Below are 20339 nucleotides of genomic sequence, written 5' to 3'. Positions count from 1 at the left end.
TTCTACACGTCCATCACTGTCTGGTTTGGGTCCTTCCATTTATTCCATTCCAGCTATTAAAATGAGCCTGTCCTCCTATAGCTCCTCCCACCAGCCTCCACTGATGCGCTGTATATATTTGCCGTGGCAGCATCCCTCCCTCTGCATATATAGATATTTCTCCTCTGTAAATTGTACTGTATATTCCTACTGCAATCAGCCTAAACTCCAGAGTTATGTTTAATGTGCCAATATTGTAGTGGACTTGTTTGTGTCTGTATACTATTTGCATATTGCCTATTTTTTCCCCAAATCAAAACATTTAACCTGTAAGGTGTTTTCAAAGTACTTCATGTCTGTCAAATCTATTTTGCCCATACATACAGTATATCAGGACTGGAATCTATCCAAGGTGTAAATTGTGTGTGGATGAAATGGAGGTGGTTCAGTCACAAAAAAAATCTCCCGCTTACTATTTTCTGTATTCATACATTCCTACCGCGGGCGAATGGAGTTTACCATTCAAGACTGGTAGCCCCGACTCATAGGACCGCTGTAAGCCCTTTTGCATCTCTGGCATTTAGCCTCCAGTCCAGTATAAGCCCTAGGCAAGCCATCGAGCCATCGAGGTCATTTGAAAGCCAAAACCAAATAATTTCTCTGATCTCAAATTGGGCCTGCCACCTTCCAGTTACCTACTGTCAGCCAGACATGTAAGCTGGTTTTGTTGTTCAATACTTTACATTTATTGTGATTTTACATTTTTAAATGTTTTTGTCAACCACACATGTGGACATAATGCATTTACAATCATTGAGGATGACCCAAAAATGTTATAGAACTAATAATTTACAGTTGAAATAGATGTATGCCTCAAAAAAAAAAAAAAAAATCTCTCTCTCTATATCTCTCTCTCCTGTTATTGATGGAGTATAATTAGGTGCGATCATGTCTTACATCTGGAGTGTTACAGATTTGTCAGCTAGTGCATTAGGTCTGTTATTATAGTGTTGCTGGCACCCACAGAACCATACATAATTTGCTATATTACAACGAATTATGCATTAGTCGCTGTGCTGTGAATCTGTTTGTGTGAATATGTGGGTGGGGCGGTTAGGGGGTAAATGTGTGAGTGTGTGTGCTTATGTGGTGCACATGCCCATGAGTGTTTGCCATTGACTTAATGTAGGCTACTACAGTTGAAGTTCGGAAGTTTACATACACCTTAGCCAAATACATTTCAACTCAGTTTTCCACTATTTCTGACATTTAATCCTAGTAAAAATGCCCTGTCTTTCTTAGGTCAGTTAGGATCACCACTTTATTTTAAGAATGTGAAATATCAGAATAATAGTAGAGAGAATGATTTATTTCAGCTTTTATTTCTTTCAACACATTCCCAGCGAGTCAGAAGTTTACATACACTCAATTAGTATTTGGTAGCATTGCCTTTAAATTGTTTAACTTGGGTCAAACGTGTTGGGTAGCCTTCCACAAGCTCCCCACAATATGTTAGGTGAATTTTGGCCCATTCCTCCCGACAGAGCTGGTGTAACTGAGTCAGGTTTGTAGGCCTCCTTGCTCGCATATGCTTTTTCAGTTCTGCCCACAAATTTTGTATGGGATTGAGGTCAGGGCTTTGTGATGGACACTTTCCTTAAGCCAGTTTGCCACAACTTTGGGAGTATGCTTGGGGTCATTGTCCATTTGGAAGGCCCATTTGCGACCAAGTTTTAACTTTCTGACTGATGTCTTGAGATGTTGCTTCAATATATCCACATAATTTTTCTCCCTCATTTTGTGAAGTGCGCCAGTCCTTCCTGCAGCAAAGGATCACCACAACATGATGCTGCCACCGCCGTGTTTCAAGGTTGGGATGGTGTTCTTCGGCTTGCAAGCATCCCCCTTTTTCCTCCAAACATAACAATGGTCATTGTGGCCAAATAGTTCTATTTTTGTTTCATCAGACCAGAGGACATTTCTCCAAAAAGTATGATCTTTGTCCCCATGTGCAGTTGCAAACCGTCTGGTTTTGTGATGGTGTTTTGGAGCAGTGGCTTCTTCCTTGCTGAGCGGCCTTTCAGGTTATGTCGATATAGGACTTGTTTTACTGTGGATATAGATATTTTTGTACCTGTTTCCTCCAGCATCTTCAAGGTCAAGGTCATTTGCTGTTGTTCTGGGATTGAGTTGCACTTTTCACATCAAAGTATGTTCATCTCTTGGAGAAATAACGCGTCTCCTTCCTGAGCGGTATGACGGCTGCGTGGTCCCATGGTGTTTATACTTGCGTACTATTGTTTGTACGGATGAACGTGGTACCTTCAAGCATTTGGAAATTGCTCCCAAGGATGAACCAGACTTGTGGAGGTCTACACATTTTTTTCTGAGGTACTGGCTGATTTCTTTTGATTTTCTCATGATTTCAAGCAAAGAGGCACTGAGTTTGAAGGTAGGCCTTGAAATACATCCACATGTACACCTCCAATGATGTCAATTAGCCTATCAGAAGCTTCTAAAGCCATGACATAATTTTCTGGAATTTTCCAAGCTGTTTAAAAGGCACAGTCAACTCAGTGTATGTAATCTTCTGACCCACTGGAATTGTGATACAGTGAATTTTCAGTGAAATAATCTGTCTGTAAACAATTGATGGAAAAATTACCAAGTAGATGTGCTAACCGACTTGCCAAAACTATAGTTTGTTAACAAGAAATTTGTGGAGTTGTTGAAAACAATTTTTAATGACTCCAACCTAAGTGTATGTAAACTTCCGACTTCAACTGTTTATATTTGACGCAATTAAAACGCTTCCTTTCTAGCAATAAATGTCACTCACTAAACCGCCTCACCCACTTGAAGAAAAGGGTTGATCACTACGTGTCATAGGTGGCAGCACCTCTTAAACCCCACAGAAGAAGCTGAAAAGCCTCACAGGAAGTTCTTTATTACCATCCTCCATTGAGTTTTGAAACCTGTCTTTGATACTTGATAGCTAATATCCAGTAGCTTTTGGTAAATACAATTCACAGGCTTTTGGAACTAAAGAACATTTTCATTCATCACTGACGAAAGTTTGGAAATACCGAGAAATAATACACTAGTGACACATGGTGCACCAATTCGCTAACCTGAATTTTGAATCATGCATACAGTGGATCATTTGTGGGAGACAACAGACCCCATTAGCTATCTAGCTAGTGTTGTGTTTGAAAATGTTTCTCGTTTCTAGTTCTCATCTGTTCATGCACCTGATTGGAATGCAAAAGTTTGTTTGCTCAAGTAAGTAATATTACTGCTTTCCTTCATTTGTGAGTAGTTTTATTGTGTAATGTTAACATCAACGAGGACAATAATGCAAGCTAGCGAGCCTAGATAGGTAGTTAACATTACTTTGCTAGCTTGCTAACTTTAGCTAGCTAGCTTAACAGAAACATGAACTTGACCGTTGCTAGCTAGCCAAATTATGATTGTGTCCTTGATAGCCACATTACTTAGCTAGCTTGCTAACATTTGATGGTTTGCTAATTATCAAAATTGACTAACAGTATATGTAACTATATTCACAGGAGAAAAAGCCCCTTTAGTCATGTAGCTAGCTAATCTGGCGTGTCTTTCCATTAGGGCAATGGCCAGCCCCAGCATCGTATTCACCACAGCACCATGTGGATGCGATAGTCATGGAGGTATGTATCGTTACATTCACTTAGCCCGGATGAGACTCGGCCTCTCTGTTATTTCTTGTACAGTATTTCATTCATTTCAATGTAACATCATTTTTTTTCAAACAGGGCCAGGAGTGAGACACTCCATCGGTGCCAAGTTTGGCCCGCAGACATAAAGGTAAGATCATAACTGTTACCAACTTAAATGTAAATACTTATTGGAAATATCTGCCATCCGTCTTAGACCAGGCCTGGGCGAAGGCCTTCTCCAGAGCCCTCAAATTAAAAGCCCAATGAATACTCTCCTTTGTGTAATAATTGAACTCCCACCGCTTGTGGGACATTTATTTTGAAGGCACGTATAAATAACAACTGCACGAGGACAGACAGTGACTGACAGGCTGACACACACGTCACAGTAACAAATAGCAGCCCGCTAGACATTTTCAAAGAAAAGGAAAGTAGACAATGAATGTAGGATGATCCAGCAAGAGTGGACATTGAAATATTGATTTATTGAGGTATCAGGGAAAGCTGTGTGCTTAGTGTGCAAAGAGTGCATCACTGTCTTGAAAGACTACAACTTCTCCCGACACTTCCAGATGAAGCATGCAGAGAAATATAGGAATATGCCTTCTGAGCAGAGGGCAAGTGCATCAAAACGGTTGCTTTATCAGTTTCTCAGTTCACAAAACTGCATTCAGCAAATGTCGGAATTGCGAGAGCTAGCTATGTACTGTCCCAAAAAATTGCTAAACATAGCAAGCCATTCGCTGAGGGCGAAATCATTAAAGAATGTTTCATTGACTCTGCAGCAATTCTTTGCCCCGACAAGAAAGAGCTGTTTGAAAATGTTTCCCTGTCAAGACGAACAGTGACATGGCGTGTTGAGGACATCGCAGAGAATATGGAACAACAGTTGAAAGACAAGGGGAAGGATTTCACCTATTTCTTCTTGGCCCTGGATGAGAGCAGTGATGTACGTGACACGGCACAGTTGTTGATATTCTCACGAGGCATAACCCCAGACTTACAGAGGGGCTTGCTTCAGTGCAGTCAATGAAGGGCACAACCACAGTGAAAGATTTATTGGAGGAGGTTAAAAGTGTACGGCAAAACTGGGACTGAGCTTTAAAAAGTGATCCAGTGTGACCACTGATCCAGTGTGACCAAACTTGACAGGAAGTACAATGGCCTTTTGAAAAGGATACAGGATCACATAGCTGAGCTGAACCCAGATCAGAAAATGATTTTCCTGCATTGCATTATTCATCAGGAGATGCTTTGTAAATGTGTTTTGAAAATGAGCCATGTTGTGGATGCAGTCACTAAAGTGGTAAACTACATCAGAGCAAAATCTTTAAACCACAGGCAGTTTACCTCATTGATGGAGGAGACGGAGTCGGGTCATGCAGATCTCCCACACAAACCTGAGATGGCTGAGTTTGGGGAAGGTGTTTCAAAGGGACCTGAAGTCGGAGGTTGCTGCGTTTTGGCAAATGGAAGGAAAAATGTGGATTTCCCTCAACTGCAAGTTAAAGAATGGTTGACTGATTTTGCCTTCACTGCGTACATCATGGCCCTCATGAATGAACTGAATTCCAAACTACAAGGGAAGGGCCTTTTTCCACATCAGACGTACAGCCTGATCAAAACCTTCAAGGGAAAGTGACTCCTCCTGACCCGCCAAGTAGAAGCCAACAATCTCACCCACCTTTCGACAGTGTATTCCCTATCAGATGACCAGCATGAGAACTATACATCGCTGCTCCGTTCTTTGAACGGTGAGTTTTCTCATCGTTTTGAGGATTTCAAAGTGTTGGAAAATGACATGCTGTTGGTTTCCTCTCCTTTGAACTTCAGTGTGGATAACGCTCCCACTGACCTGCGACTTGAGCTTATCGATCTTCAGTCTGATGCAGTAAATTAAAACAATGTCACTGACCAGGTTCTATGCATCTCTCAATTAACAAAACTTTCCAAAGATTACGAATCATGTTCAGAAGATCTTTGGGTCAACCTATGTATGTGAACAGACACTTTCAGTGATGAAATATAACAAGTCAAAGCACAGATCATCTCTTACTGAGTCTCACCTCACAGCAATCATGCATATAGCAACGTCAGAAACGATACCTGACTTCAATGCCCATCAGAGACTTCACTCCTCACACCGATTGAGTAGTTTAAATGTAATGTTAAGCTCTCTCTTTCTTGTTTTTGTGCGTAAGAGAGTTCTTAAGAGTTTAAGAGTTCTGTCCGTGGCGCTGAATGCACAGTGTACTTTTCCCTCCGTGTAGTTCATTGCATGTTTAATAATGAAAATACCTACCAAAAGGAGAACATGGATGTGGTTTATTTCTGTGCATGTTAAAAAAGTAAAATAAGTAGCACATCTCGACATGATTTACAGTAGATATCTGTCACACAGTCATACACATGATGTATAATCCTATAATATGATTGTGGCCCGCGATGGCAAAAACATATTCTAATGTGGCCCTCCTTGGAGAATAATTGCCCAGGCCTGCTTTAGACTGTTACAATAAATGTATATGAAATATAGAGGGTGGGGGATGGAAATATGTTAACATAGTGTGTCATTTCTAATACTTCTCTTGCATTTTGTAGCTTAGGTTCGAGCTGTAACGGGTGCCAAGGATCTGAAGTCAACAGTGTGGTGGATGCTACCTTGCATTTTGTCAAACTATCTCGCCATCGCCATAACCTGGATTGGGGCAGGGGATAAGGCCTGTGTCAGGGACTTGTTTCTGAAGACCATTCTATTTTTAAGTGTGTTCCATTTGTTTTCTGTACTTTTTAAGTAAAAAAAAAAGTTGCTAGGACACTTCAGGAGAGTCATCAAGAAGGTAACCCAGTAGGATGGATAGCATGTAAAAAGGTACTAAATATGGGTCAACATTTTTTGTGGTGGAGTTTTTAAAAATATCTCCTGGATATAGGACAGACACTTCAAAACCTTATTCCGTATTATTTATTTTTTGACTGTCTGTTTTGCCATGTTTTAATGTGTTATTCAATGTGTTTCTATGGGCCTTAGTAGTAAAGAACAAATGTAATATTTTATCAAATCATTTTTGTATATATTTTTTATACTGACAGGGGTTCTAAATTTCTACATCAAATAGCTAAATGATCCATGGTTTGACCATCTTAAAACAATTCCATATTTTAGCTTAGTAGAAAAGTGTCCTTTCAGTATTTCCAACAATATCCTCATATAGTGCCTTCGGAAAGTATACAGTCCCCTTGACTTTTTCAACATTTTTCAACATTACAACCTTATTCTAAAATGGATTAAATACGTTTTTTCAGTAATCTACACACAATACCTCATAATGACAAAGTGAAAACAGGTTTTTAGAAAATTTGTGCAAATGCATTAAAAAAAAAAAAAAGTATTCACACCCTTTGCTAAGAGACTTGAAATTGAGCTCAGGTGCATCCTGTTTCCATTGATCATCCTTGAGATGTTTCTACAACTTGATCCACCTGTGGTAAATTACATTGATTGGACATGATTTGGAAAGGCACACACCTGTCTATACAAGGTCCCACAGTTGACAGTGCATGTCAGCGCAAAAACCAAGCCACAAGGTCGAAGGAATTGTCTGTAGAGCTCCGAGACAGGATTGCATTGAAGGTCTCCAAGAACACAGTGGCCTCCATCATTCTTAACTGAAAGAGGTTTGGAACCACCAAGACTCTTCCTAGAGCTGTCCGCCCAGCCAAACTGAGCAATCGGGGGAGAAAGGCCTTGGTCTGGGAGGTGACCAAGAACCCGATGGTCACTCTGACAGAACTCAAGAGTTCCTCTGTGGAGATGGAAGAATCTTCCAGAAGGACAACCATCTCTGCAGCAGTCCTTTAATCAGGCCTTTATGGTAGAGTGTCCAGATGGAAGCCACTCTTAACTAAAAGGCACATGACAGTGCATTTGGAGTTTGCCAAAAGGTATCTAAAGACTCTCAAACCTGACACCACACCTACGTTGAAGCATGGTGGTGGTAGCATCATGCTGTGGGGATGTTTTTCAGCAGCAGGGACTGGGAGACTAGTCAGGATTGAGGCAATGCTAAACGGAGCAAAGTACAGAGAGATCTTTGATGAAAACCTACTCCGGAGGGGTCAGGACCTCGGACTGGGGAGAAGGTTCACCTTCCATCAGGACAACGACCCTAAGCACACAGCCAAGACAATGCAGGAGTGGTTTCCGGACAAGTCTCTGAATGTCCTTAAGTGGCCCAGCCAGAGCCTGGGCTTGAACGCGATCAAACATCTCTGGAGAGACCTGAAAATAGCTGTGCAGCAATGCTCCCTATCCAACCTGACAGAGCCTGAGAGAATCTGCAGAGAAGTATGTCTGAAACTCCCCAAATGTTTTATTTTGCCTTTATTTAACTAGGCAAGTCAGTTAAGAACAAATTCTTATTTTCAATAATGGCCTAGGAACAGTTACCGGTGTGCCTAGCTTGTAGCGTCATACCCAAGAAGACTCAATGCTGTAATCACTGCCAAAGGTGCTTCAACAAAGTACTGATTAAAGGGTCATAATACTTATGTAAATGTGATATTTCAGTTTATTGTTAATAAATTAGTAAACATTTCTAAACAGTTTTTGCTTTGTCATTATGGGGTATTGTGTGTAGATTGATGAGGGGGAAAAAAACAATTTCATTCATTTTAGAATAAGGCTGTGGAAAAAGTCAAGGTCTAAATACTATCCGAATGCATGTAAGAACAAAATATTAAATCCGTTCTGTATTTGAGCTCTTCCATATTATTTTGTCTTTCCAAAGTTTAGAATCCCAGGCCAACTCTAAGCGAGGAACTTTTTCAACTTCTCACTCTATTCTTAATGTGCACCAATGGCAGACTGGACATGTCCCGGTGGTCTGAGGCTCGTTTTGGCCTGCGGTGAATAGTCAATTTGACCACAGCTATAATATAGCAAGCCGGAATGAGTTGACGGAGAATCCACGCATCAGGCACGTCTCTCACTCACTCGCTGCAGTGACATCAGGTCTCTCCGCAACGCACATAGCAACCGTCTCCGTGCCTCTTACAGATAACATTTTTTTAGACAAGTCTCACGGCGAAATGGACAGTCAGAAGAGGAAAGGTGGAGCAGAGAGGGAGAGAATAAAAAGAGAAAGGCCCTTGCCACAGACCCTGGAAAATAAGCAACATGTTCGCCAGTAAGGGACCAGGTCAGTCAAAAAACACTAGCTAAACCACACACACACACACGACACCCAGAATGGCTAGCTAAGTAGCCTAGCTAATAATAGTGACACAACGGCCGGTCGGCTAAACAGTTTTGCACGTCTTACGTCTTCGTGGTACATTTATATCATAGCAATGAGTGCAACATAGCGATCATAATATGACATTGAAGGCAATATGTTTCAACTAGTAAACATAGTAAACCTAGACTATGGGCTTGCCAACAAGGTAGTGAAAGTGCACATGTACAGCGAAACAGGCTACAGTAACGTAACCATGATGCGTCCATGAACGTAACACTGTGTGACACAGCACAGGCAATGACAAAGATCATTAGCACCATTAGTACCAGCATTACAAGTTTCTAAAATAATATACTTCTCTGGGAAAAATTATAAGACCACTCCAAATTAAGAGACCATTCTTATTTTTTTCAGAGCTGTATTAATGTAGCCTACTGATACACTAATGATAGTGAGTATGATAATAGAGTATTTTCTTTGTAAAGGTGGAGGAAGGAAGCAGCAGCAGCACTAGAGTTTCAGGTGCTCCTGCAGAATTGGAGATGGTGGTCAGTTCAGAGTCCGACTCAGAGCAGGAACCTTCAGCTACAACTGAAGAGCACAAACCTAAACATGGAGGCTATGATTTTAGATTAATATGTGCTTTATTTATGAGATTATCAGTAGGACTGTAATCGGGGGGCATACAATCGATGACCGCACAAGTAATACAAGTTTAAGTTGAGGTTATTGACAATGTTAATCTCATTCTGCAGAGCAACCAGATGTTTAGATAGAGAGAGGTTCAGAGCCCAGTACAGGGAAAATAGAAAGGGACAGGGAAAGCACTGAACATCCATTTGATTATTTTGCCCATCCTCAGTCCAAGGATTTTGACTTATGTTTTCAGTACCACCAATAACAAACTCCTCATAGAGTCATTCCCAATGTATTCCACTATAAAGATGGCACAAACAGAAAATGGCTGACATACAATGAAGCAACTCACTCCTTGTTCTGCTCAGTATGTCTTGCATTCGCAAAACCTTCACGCCAGTGATAGTGCATTTGTCAAAGGAGGCACGCAGGCCTGGAAACATGCCCATCGGAAAGTACATGAACATGAGAGAAGCAAGACCCATGGAGAAAGTGCAGAAGCCTTTTTCCCCAGAGCCAGCAAAGCAGACATCTGTACCCTGATAAGCAAATGTCAGTTCAACGAGACCAGGTCAGAAAGAGGAGGCAGGTCATGGAACGTGTGATTGATGTAGTTAAAGTGATTGGTAAATGTGGGCTTAGCTACAGAGGACACAGACACGAAGCAGCATATAACTTGGAAAACATGGCCGACAATCATGGCTAGTTTTTTGAGCTTATATTGTTACTAGTGGTAATTACTTCCTGGTTACGCTGAAGGAGCTATGTTATGACTCTTCCTTATTAACAGGCTGACAAGGGTGAAAGAACATTTGATGTGAGTTAAAGCTTTTGTACAGAGGCATGTTTTTTGGACTTTCATATTATACTGGCAGTTATGTAGTCAATGTTCAATTTCATTGACTTAGTGTATAGATGTGTTTATTGTTGTGCTGTTGGCTTTATGGACACCAGTGAGGGAACATTGTAATCTACATTTTTTGTAGAGGAGGTCTTTTATTCGACTTTTGTAATTATACTTACTTACATTGTTGTAGCTTATGTTTAAGTTCTGTGAATGTGTGTGTGTGTGTGTGTGTGTGTGTGTGTGAAGTTTTTTGATACTTTTGTTATGCTTGAATATAAAGATAATGATTTGAACATTTGAGCTAACTCTGTATATCTCATTCTCTTTTAAAAAAAGTGTAGGCTAATAGTTGTCTAGCCTAGTACATTTGTATGATGTGCTATGCTTGGTGTATTCCTAGTGAGTTTTTGAGGGTGCACCCATAGCCATAGCATACCTTGAAAATGCAGTGTTCAGATCGGCTACTTTTTGGTCATTTGGTCAGTCCCAAATGTTTGTATTTTGTAATGTGGATAACTTTCTTCCCAGATGAACATAGTGTCCAAATGTATAACTAGTTTGGTTGGCCGTTACATCAACAAATAGGGTTAGCCTACAAAATTAGCGGTCTGGTGGTTTACGTGAACAGGGTGGCCTGGGATGGAGTCAAATTCCCAGCCTGAATGATTGTTTCAGTCCGCCCCTGATGTGCACCAATCTGGTTTTAGATCTGGACATAGCGCCGTTTCAGCTGCTATGCTGTGTTAAATTTCTAAGATCATACTAATCATTCTGCTGTTGACCATCACATTCTCATTCAAAGGTGTACCGCAGGGGACGGTATTGGGACCTGTGGTATCCATGCTGGTTAAGTGTGCCTTGAATTCTAAATAAATGACTTACAGTGTCACCAGAAAAGCACCATCACACCTCCTCCTCCATGCTTCACGCAGCCTGATTCACACAGTCTCCTCGGAACAGGTGATGTTGAGATGTGTCTGTTACCTGAACTCTGTGAAGCATTTATTTGGGCTGCAATCTGAGATGCAGTTAATTGCCCATTTCTGAGGCTGGTAACTAATGAACTTATCCTCTGCAACAGAGGTAACTCTGGGTCTTATTTTCCTGTGGCGGTCCTCATGAGAGACAGTTTCATTATAGAGCTTGATGGATTTTACGACTGCACTGGAGGAAACTTTCAAAGTCCTTGACATTTTCTGGATTGACTGACCTTCATGTCTTAAAGTAATGATGAACTGTAAATTCTTGTCTTAAAGGAATTTCTTATTTGAGCTGTTCTTGCCATAATATGGACTTGATCTTTTAGCAAATACGGCTATCTTCTGTATACCTACCCTGTCACAGCACAACTGATTGGCTCAAACGCATTAAGAAGGAAAGAAATTCCACGATTGAACTTTTAAGAAGAGACACCTCTGAAATTCATTCCAGGTGACTACCTCATGAAGCTGGTTGAGAGAATGCCAAGAGTGTACAAAGCTGTGTTAAAGGCCAAGGGTGGCTACTTTGAAGAATCTCAAATGTAAAATATATTTTGATTTGTTTAACACTTTTTTCAGTTACATCCATCTGTGTTAATTCATAATTTTGATGTCTTCACTATTATTCTACAACATAGAAAAAACTATTGAATGAGAAGGTGTGTACAAACTTTTGACTGGTACTTCTGTACCTGCAAAACACCATTCTCAACGTCAACAGTGTAGATCCCTAACACAACATGCCATTGGAACACAGGAGTGATGGTTGCTGGTAATGGTTCTCTGTACACATATGTAGATATTCCATTAAAAAATCAGTTGTTTCCAGCTACAATAGTCATTTACAACATTAACAATGTCTACACTGTATTTCTGATCAATTTTATGTTATTTTAATGGACAAAAAATGTGCTTTTCTTTAAAAAAATAAGGACATTTCTAAGTGACCCCAAACTTTTGAATGGTAGTGTATAGATTATTCTTGTTTTATTTGGAATGTACATGTTTCTTGATTGTGAAAATGTTTGTACTCAGGTCACCTGAGTAAATGAGACTCTGGTCTCAATTGGGCTGACCTGAATTAATAAAACGTTTAATAAAGAAGAATGAAAAAAATACACAGATAAATACAATTGTTTTTCCTGAGTGTACTTTTTAATAGAGCTGAGATTTACTTTGAAGTGCAAAGTGTAGCAATACAGGTGAAATCGGTATTTTACCCAGACATGGTGGTGTAAAAGAAAGCTTGTAATGCTGTGAACCAAGAGGTTGTGAGTTCAAATCCTGGGTGAGGACATGTTGAATTATAACTACTGTTTAAATGCACATGCAAAATGTAATCATGTGGGTCAAATTTGTAAGTTGAAAATGCTTTATATTGATAGACCTGGTGTGTGTGTGTGTCCGTTTCCCTAACCTTGTCAACAGACAAAAGAGCTGTGAATGGATCAGGGCTTTGATGGGCATAGCAACAGTAACAAGGGGTGATGTGTAATGAGGCACATATTTTGGGGGGGGAGAATGTTTCTTTAGGGCTACCAGGCAACGTCCTAAAAACGTCTTTATGGACATCCCCGGAACAAGTCAGGAACTAGACAAAAACCTCCAGGGGACCATGACAGAATATTCGATGTTTTAAACGTCTTTGGTCCCCTGGAATGTACTAACAACATTCCAATAAAACATTGGAGCATTAATATCTTATATTCCCAGAATATGGCAATAATTTGCACTGTATGTTTGGTGTGACGTTGATTGAATATTCTCCTAATGCATGTAAAACCAAGTATACGCTATTTTCCAAATCACGTGAACATGATGATTTATGCATACGTAACATTGGATGGTGCCCTCATTGATTGTGTCCCCACTTATACATTTCTAGGCATCTGGATTGATAATAGGCTTTCCTTCAAGAAATCACGTTGATGAGTTAATTAAGAAGTTAATAATTAAAATGGGCTTTTGTGGGAATAGGTCATGCCTTTCTTTAAATGGCAGAAAACAAATAATTCAGTCAACATTTATTCCGGTCTTAGACAATGGTGATATTGTCAATATGAATGCAGATGCCACTGTATTGAAGCCAGTGGATGCAGTTATCGTAGTGCATTGTGCTTTATTGCGGGTGATAGTTTCAGCACACATCACTGCACTCTGTATCAGAAAGTAGGCTGTCCCTCTTTGAAATCTCGTAGATCGATGCATTGCACACTAGTTTTTTATAAAGCCGTGTTGCATAACCTACCTCCATACCTAGCTTCTCTTGTTAACCTACGGAAATAAAAGCTGTCAGACGCGGTCTAAGGGATGGCTAACTCTGGAGATCCCTTCCATCTCGATAAGAGTTAGGTTAGCCTTTTAGCTATTTTCTACCTTGCTTGTGGAATGGTGTACAGAGTTTGCTGAAATTGGATAAATTAGTGCCTCTGAGGCAGGTCAGATGGCTGTGTGAGGACCTTTTTAGGGAAGAATGTGTTTGTTTCTTATGATTCTATGCTTGATCTTTTTGTGTGTGGTTTTGCTTGCTTATATATTTTGCATGTTAACTATGTATTTTTACAATGTTTTGTAACTTTCCCCAAGTCATTGCTGTAAATGTGAATGTGTTCTCACTCACCTGGTAAAACAAGGAATAAATCATTAAAGACCAAATGAAATACTCGTTTCAAAATATTTTCACCCATTATTACCTCTATGGTCCATTTGGTGACTTCAATAGAACCATATGACATGAAGTCAATTATGAACAACTATTCCAGATCATTGTTGTAAAGGAGAATGTTTAGTGAACTGTCCACTCACAACCTACAACCTACCCTCTGTGTTTTGACCCAGGTGTACACCTACAAGCAGAATGCCCTCACCAGACAGAAAGTGCAGCCCATGCACCCCAGCAGCTCAGGGGGAGTGGAGGATATGGCCAGCCTGGAAGACCTTCATGACGGGGCCATCATGCACAACCTGTACCTTCGCTACCAGCAGAGGAACATTTATGTGAGTTGTTTATATTACAATGATACACTCCTCACTTTGTGCAAATCAAAGTACCTCATTATCTTGATCACAGAGACAGTTAAAACCACAAAAGTATGCATTAACAACGCTGCTATGCCTTCTTCCGAGTGTGTGAAATCTATGTGAGTGTTTTACGAAGCCTTGTAAAGTAAAGATGAACACACTTTGCCATGCTGTCTCCCCTTATGGTGAGAGTAAGAATTCAAGAGAATGAACGCCCCATTGTTTAGTTCATCGAAGATACATAGATTTGCCTTTTTTTTTTTTTACCTTCATTTAACCAGGCAAGTCAGTTAAGAACAAATTCTTATTTTCAATGACGGCCTGGGAACAGTGGGTTAACTGCCTGTTCAGGGGCAGAACGGCAGATTTGTACCTTGTCAGCTCGGGGGTTTGAACTAGCAACCTTTCGGTTACTAGTCCAACGCTCTAACCACTAGGCTACCCTGCCGCCTCTACACTCTAACCACTAGGCTACCCTGCCGCCTCTACACTCTAACCACTAGGCTACCCTGCCGCCCCATGGATTGATACACACATTTACTTCTGTAGCTTATATTGTGTCAACATTTACAAATCAGTCAGACAATATTTCAAGTAAACTAGAGCAGAATGGTTCATAAGTTTCAAGTTTCTTGTTCTGAAATAACTTCATATAGTATATTCCCAGCACCTAAAGTAGTCCATATTTCATCTCACTGTGACATGGCGCTAAAACAGTCAGGATGAAAACCAATGAGGAACTTTAATGTCTCATGGGACCATTTCAGAAAATAAATAGTTATTTGGTTTATCAGAATAAATGGATTACTACCTCTATGGTCCATATTTCATCTCACTGTGACATGGCTCTAAAACAGTCAAGATGAAAACCAAAATAGCCATGTCCAGATGTAGAGATATACAGTACCTCTTCTTGTTTCACATGATCAGTTGAGAAGCAGAAAGTGCTGAGAAATGATCCGAAGTCTGTTTTCGTTTCAGTCCCCCACTCCTATACAAAGACTTTCCTCACACAAACACTAGTGATGAATGAAGAGGTCAGTTTATGAAGAAAACCGGGAAGAAAAGTCACACATACAGTACACACTTTACTAGGACTATAGTTGTTATTCATGCATCCATTAGGCCACACATTACTGTCAAGTCTTAGTACAGTGAATCTCTCCAGTACTGTGACATCAACCACTTTATTCATTTTGAACGGGCACTCTTTCAGACTGCCTGTTTATGGATGGGGGGGGACCTTCGCCACACACTCACATCATTCACTTCAATACACCACCCACTTAACCTTGTACACAAACAAAAAGATATCCAGGACACAAAACTACAGATTAGAATGCTGGCATCCATTTTGTTTGCAGTTATCTAGTCATTATCTATTCCCAGTATGTCTGTCAAGATAAATCACCATCCTGAAGATGTACTATTATACTCCCATTGTTAGGGGGGTTAAATGTTAGGGGGGTAAAATATATTAATATGAATTGAGCTAAAGCTCAAATCATACAACAGACTCTCAGAAGCACAAGTCTGTAGGCCTTACCATTGCTGGGATATAACAATTTGTGTGTCTGAATTCTGGATCAAAAGGTCACGGAAGATCACGCACATGGCCTGGTTTCCCAATAGCATCTTAAGGCTAATAACCTTTTGTAGGTCCATCATTAAATCTCTGACCTGGTTCCCAAAATCAGTATTGCTGAAGTTGCACTTGAAAATTCTCGTTATTTACCGACTGCTTCAGACCACTTGTAGAACAGCGAAGTACGTCGTCGTTAGATGAGTTTTTGCCCTTCGCTTTACATTCAGAAGATCTCCGCTAAACAGAGTCAAGATGTGTATCCAGCTCTCTGTGACCGCCGATAACTTCACAACCAAGTTGATTACGAATACAAAGTTGCCAATGTCATTGCAATTGTTACACAAGTGAAGGATAGGCCTAAAAATATTCTTAAAATAAAGACAGAGACGACTGCATCAAAATATAAATCCAGTATATAGATCTATATAATCTAGTTCAATCACATTGAAATCCATTTCACGTTCAGTCGATTGAGTTCTATTTCACTAATAATAGGCCACTATAATTTATATAAATATTTTTCTTGATGTGCAAATCTGTGATTTAGTGTATTGTTATTGGGTAAGCCGCATCAATATTCGAAGCCATACGTGGTAATATCTTTCTAGGAGCTGATACGTTGTCAGTATTGTAGATTTTTTTAAATGATGAGAAAGTATTTCTCTCTCGTTACTGAAATTGGAGCTAATATCTTTAAGCCTTTGTCTGGAGTAAAATGTATCCATAACTGTTATAGGGGTCTACCGTCTCCCCATGGCCAACCTTTGTGCACTTGAGGGATGCTTCGAGGAGTGCTTTGTTGTCTTCTTTTACTAAATCAGATGTTATTATCATGGGTGACCTAAATTCTGATTGGGAAATGGAGTTTTCAGACAATCTAAGACTTGTAATGATCTAAACCTAAACCAGCTGGTGACGAAGCCTACACGGCCCTACCATTAAGATCTTTCAAAGTTAACGGATTGATCTTATTTTAACAAATACTCCAGATAAATATGTTACTAGTGGGGTTTCCCCACTGGATATTAGTGACTATTACCCAGTTGTCTGTGTCAGAGATGGATAAGGGCACAAGGCGAGACCCAGATGCAGACACGGGAGGCAGATGGTTTGAGTCTCTGATATTAATTATTATCCAAGGGGTAGGCAAGAGAATGGTCGTGGACAGGCAAAAGATCAAAACCAGGTCAGAGTCCAGGAGGTTCAGAGTTGCAGGCAGGCTCGAGGTCACGGCAGGCAGAAATGGTCAGGCAGCCGGGTTCAGAGTCCAGACAGGCAAGGGTCACAACTGGGAGGACTAGCAAAACAGAGAGAAGGCAAAAGCAGGAGAACGGAGAAAAACACGCTGCTTGACGTGACAAACAAGACGAACTGGCAATAGACAAGCAGGGAACACAGGAATAAGTACCCAGGGACTAATTAGGAAAACAGGTGACACCTGGAGGTGGGTGGAGACAATCACAAAGACAGGTGAAACAGATCAGGGCGTGACAAGATGTGAAAATGCATTACTAACCTTGTTTCAGCACCTTGTTTCATCAAGAGGAACTTTAAAAACTTGTGAACAGGCTTTTTTACACAATCTTTATTTTAGTGACCTTGATTGTATTACAGCGATCCCTGAACCTAATTTAGCTTTGAGCATTTTTAACCACATTACGGGTTAAAGGGAGATCGAATGCCTGGTACACTCCGGAATGATCAGAAGTCATTTTGTGATATCCAATTGGTAGTTAGTCTTGTCCCATCGCTGCAACTCCCGGACGGACTCAGGAGATGCAAAGGTCGAGAGCTGTGCGTCTTCCGAAACACGACCCTGCCAAGCCACACTGCTCACTTAACCTGGAAGCCAGCCGCACCAATGTCTCGGAGGAAAAACTTTACAACTGGCGATCGAGGTCAGCTTGCATGTGCCCGGCCCGCCACAAGGAGTCACTAGAGCACGATGGGACAAGAGCATCCCAGCTGGCCAAACCCTTCTCTAACCCAGACGACGCTGGGCCAATTGTGCGCCGCCTCATGGGTCTCCAAGTCGCGGCCGGATGCGTCACAGCCTGGGATCAAACCCGGGTCTGTAGTGATGCCTATCGCACTGTGATGCAGTGCCTTAGACCGCTGCGCCACTCGGGAGACCATATTGGCAAGCTTTTAAGCAACTGAGGAATTATTGTGTAAGACATCAGAAAAGCTACATCTGATTATTATGTAACCACATTTTCGGATTGTAATGGGAACCCTGCTAGATTCTGGGAAACCCTCAAATCCCCGAAGGGCTCTACTTCCTCCTCACTTCCACAACAAATTAATTCAGACATTGGCCTCATAACGGAACAAAATGCATCATTCTACATTTAATTAACATTCTATTTCAGCTGACATCTCTTTGAAATAACTTCTAAGCCAATTCACAATAATATTGGGCTGGATGCTGATAGGGGTAACTTGCTGAATAATTAAAGAAATGGATAGTCAAATATATTTATTTTAGGCGACTTACAAAAAAAGAATACCTGAATGGTTGCTAGCAATAGACAACAAGAAATCCACAGGGGCCGACCAATTGGATCCTAGTCTGCTAAAGTGTGCATAGTGCCACATTTTGTATTTAACATTATTATCAGGAAATATTCCATAAGTATAGAAATCAGCTCTTGTGCTGCCACTCCATAAGGGAGGGGATAGTGCTGATCTTAATCATTATCGCCCCAATTCAAAGCTTCCTTGTTTAGCTAAGATTCTCAAATCCTTGGTAAATGTACAACTTTGCTCTTTTTGATCTGAGAAATGTATTTTGAATCTAAACCAATCAGGGTTTAGGCCTGGCCATAGCACTATTACAGCAACCACTTTAGTTGTTAATGATCTTGTCAATGCTTTAGACACTAAAATGAAATGTGACTTGTTTCAGGAAACTAGGCGTATGTCACACATCACTACTTCACAGGAGCGCCATTTGAACGTAAACTTATTTTTTTTAATCAAAATGTGCTTTGGGGCAGAATTGCCTTCTGGAACATGTGAACTTTCATGTGCCTTAATAGCAAACTTGTATGCCATCTACAAATAGGAATACAATTGTTAAATTAGAAGCCTAGTTGGTTTAGCCACAGAAAAAGTTAGCATCCTTCCCTCTAGCCATGATTGGCTGAGGTGAGTGGGCTGGACATGCCGAGAGATGAGTTCAGATTGGTCTGCAAATGTAGCACACTTCTGTCTGTAAGATAAGGCGGTCCATATGTGTAGGTAATTCTTTCTAAAGTGGCGTTAAAAAAAAAAGATATCACCTAGTAGAACTGCATAAGTGTTGCTATCCACTTTCCGGAGAACCGAGTTTTGAAATCAGTGGAATTAGAGTATGATAGCTAAGGAGATGGAGAAAATTCTGCCGATTGATTGCAAATATGCAGACTGAGTCGATAAGAGAACACACAGAAGGCTGTTGTATAAAATGCCTGTCTCCGGATTACATCTTCAAACTAAGGGCAACCATGGCATCTGTGACAGAGAGGGAGAAGTGTCCATCCATGTATATGGGTAAGAAGGTCTAGCTAGCTACATTTTCAGATATTACATGCTTCTAATTTTGTCAGAAAGTTGTTTTCATTTCAAGTTAAAGTGTACCGGATAGCTATCTAGCTAACATTACGTGTATGATCTGTGTAGTAATATTATTCGTATCTCAGAGCCATTTGTATTGCTAGTTATAGCCTAATGATAGCTAGCTAACATTGAACCTGGTTGGTTAGCTACCTGCAGATTCATGCAGGGTAGTAACGTTATGAGTTGGGATTATGGTTCATTGTTTAGCTAGCTAGCTACATGTCTAAACAAAAGATTCCACTTTGCAAGTAACTATTTCATTAGAATATTCATGAAGTCACTGCGACAACTGTCGATAGACGTAGCTGGTAAATTCCATTTCAAATTTTGCTATTTAAGACCGTTGGTCACAAATGGAAATGTGGAAATGTTTTTGGGGGATTCAGTTCATTTGCATGGCAATGAGGGACTTTGCAATTATTTGCAATTCGTCTGATCACTCTTCATAACATTCTGGAGTATATGCAAATTGCCATCATACAAACCGCCATCATACAAACTAATATTTGTGTCATTCTCAAAAATTGTGTCCACGACTGTATATAAAAAAATATATGTGAACACATAATTTGGCCAACTTTAAATATTTGACATGTATCCTAAAACATTTATCAAAAAATATGTGGGATGGTCACTAATAGATTTTTGCCCAAAGTTAACAGTGGAGAGATGGATTCATATTTTCTCTTAAAATGTTCCAAGACTGTAGTGTGTGATACTAAATGTTCTAGCTCTGAGTCTCTACTTTTATCAAAT

General features: G+C 40.3%; 1 protein-coding gene across 2 annotated transcripts in view; it reads left to right on the top strand.

Moving 5' to 3' along the window:
* Positions 1–20339, top strand: part of myo10 (myosin X) — a 221272-nt gene that overhangs the window by 76916 nt on the left and 124017 nt on the right. The window contains exons 1-2 of one of the 2 annotated variants that reach the window (XM_052477337.1): positions 7091–8875; positions 14216–14374. In XM_052477337.1, the coding sequence (XP_052333297.1) occupies positions 14264–14374 (111 nt within the window). In that variant the 5' untranslated portion in view covers positions 7091–8875; positions 14216–14263. Of the gene's footprint in view, positions 1–7090; positions 8876–14215; positions 14375–20339 lie in introns of those variants that run through there. The other variant, XM_052477336.1, reaches the window with a different exon arrangement.

This window comes from Oncorhynchus keta, chromosome 23 (genome assembly GCF_023373465.1).
Source record: "Oncorhynchus keta strain PuntledgeMale-10-30-2019 chromosome 23, Oket_V2, whole genome shotgun sequence".
Lineage (NCBI taxonomy): Eukaryota > Metazoa > Chordata > Actinopteri > Salmoniformes > Salmonidae > Oncorhynchus > Oncorhynchus keta.
Note: the sequence above shows the minus strand (reverse complement) of the source record. Positions and strands in the feature narration are given on the sequence as shown.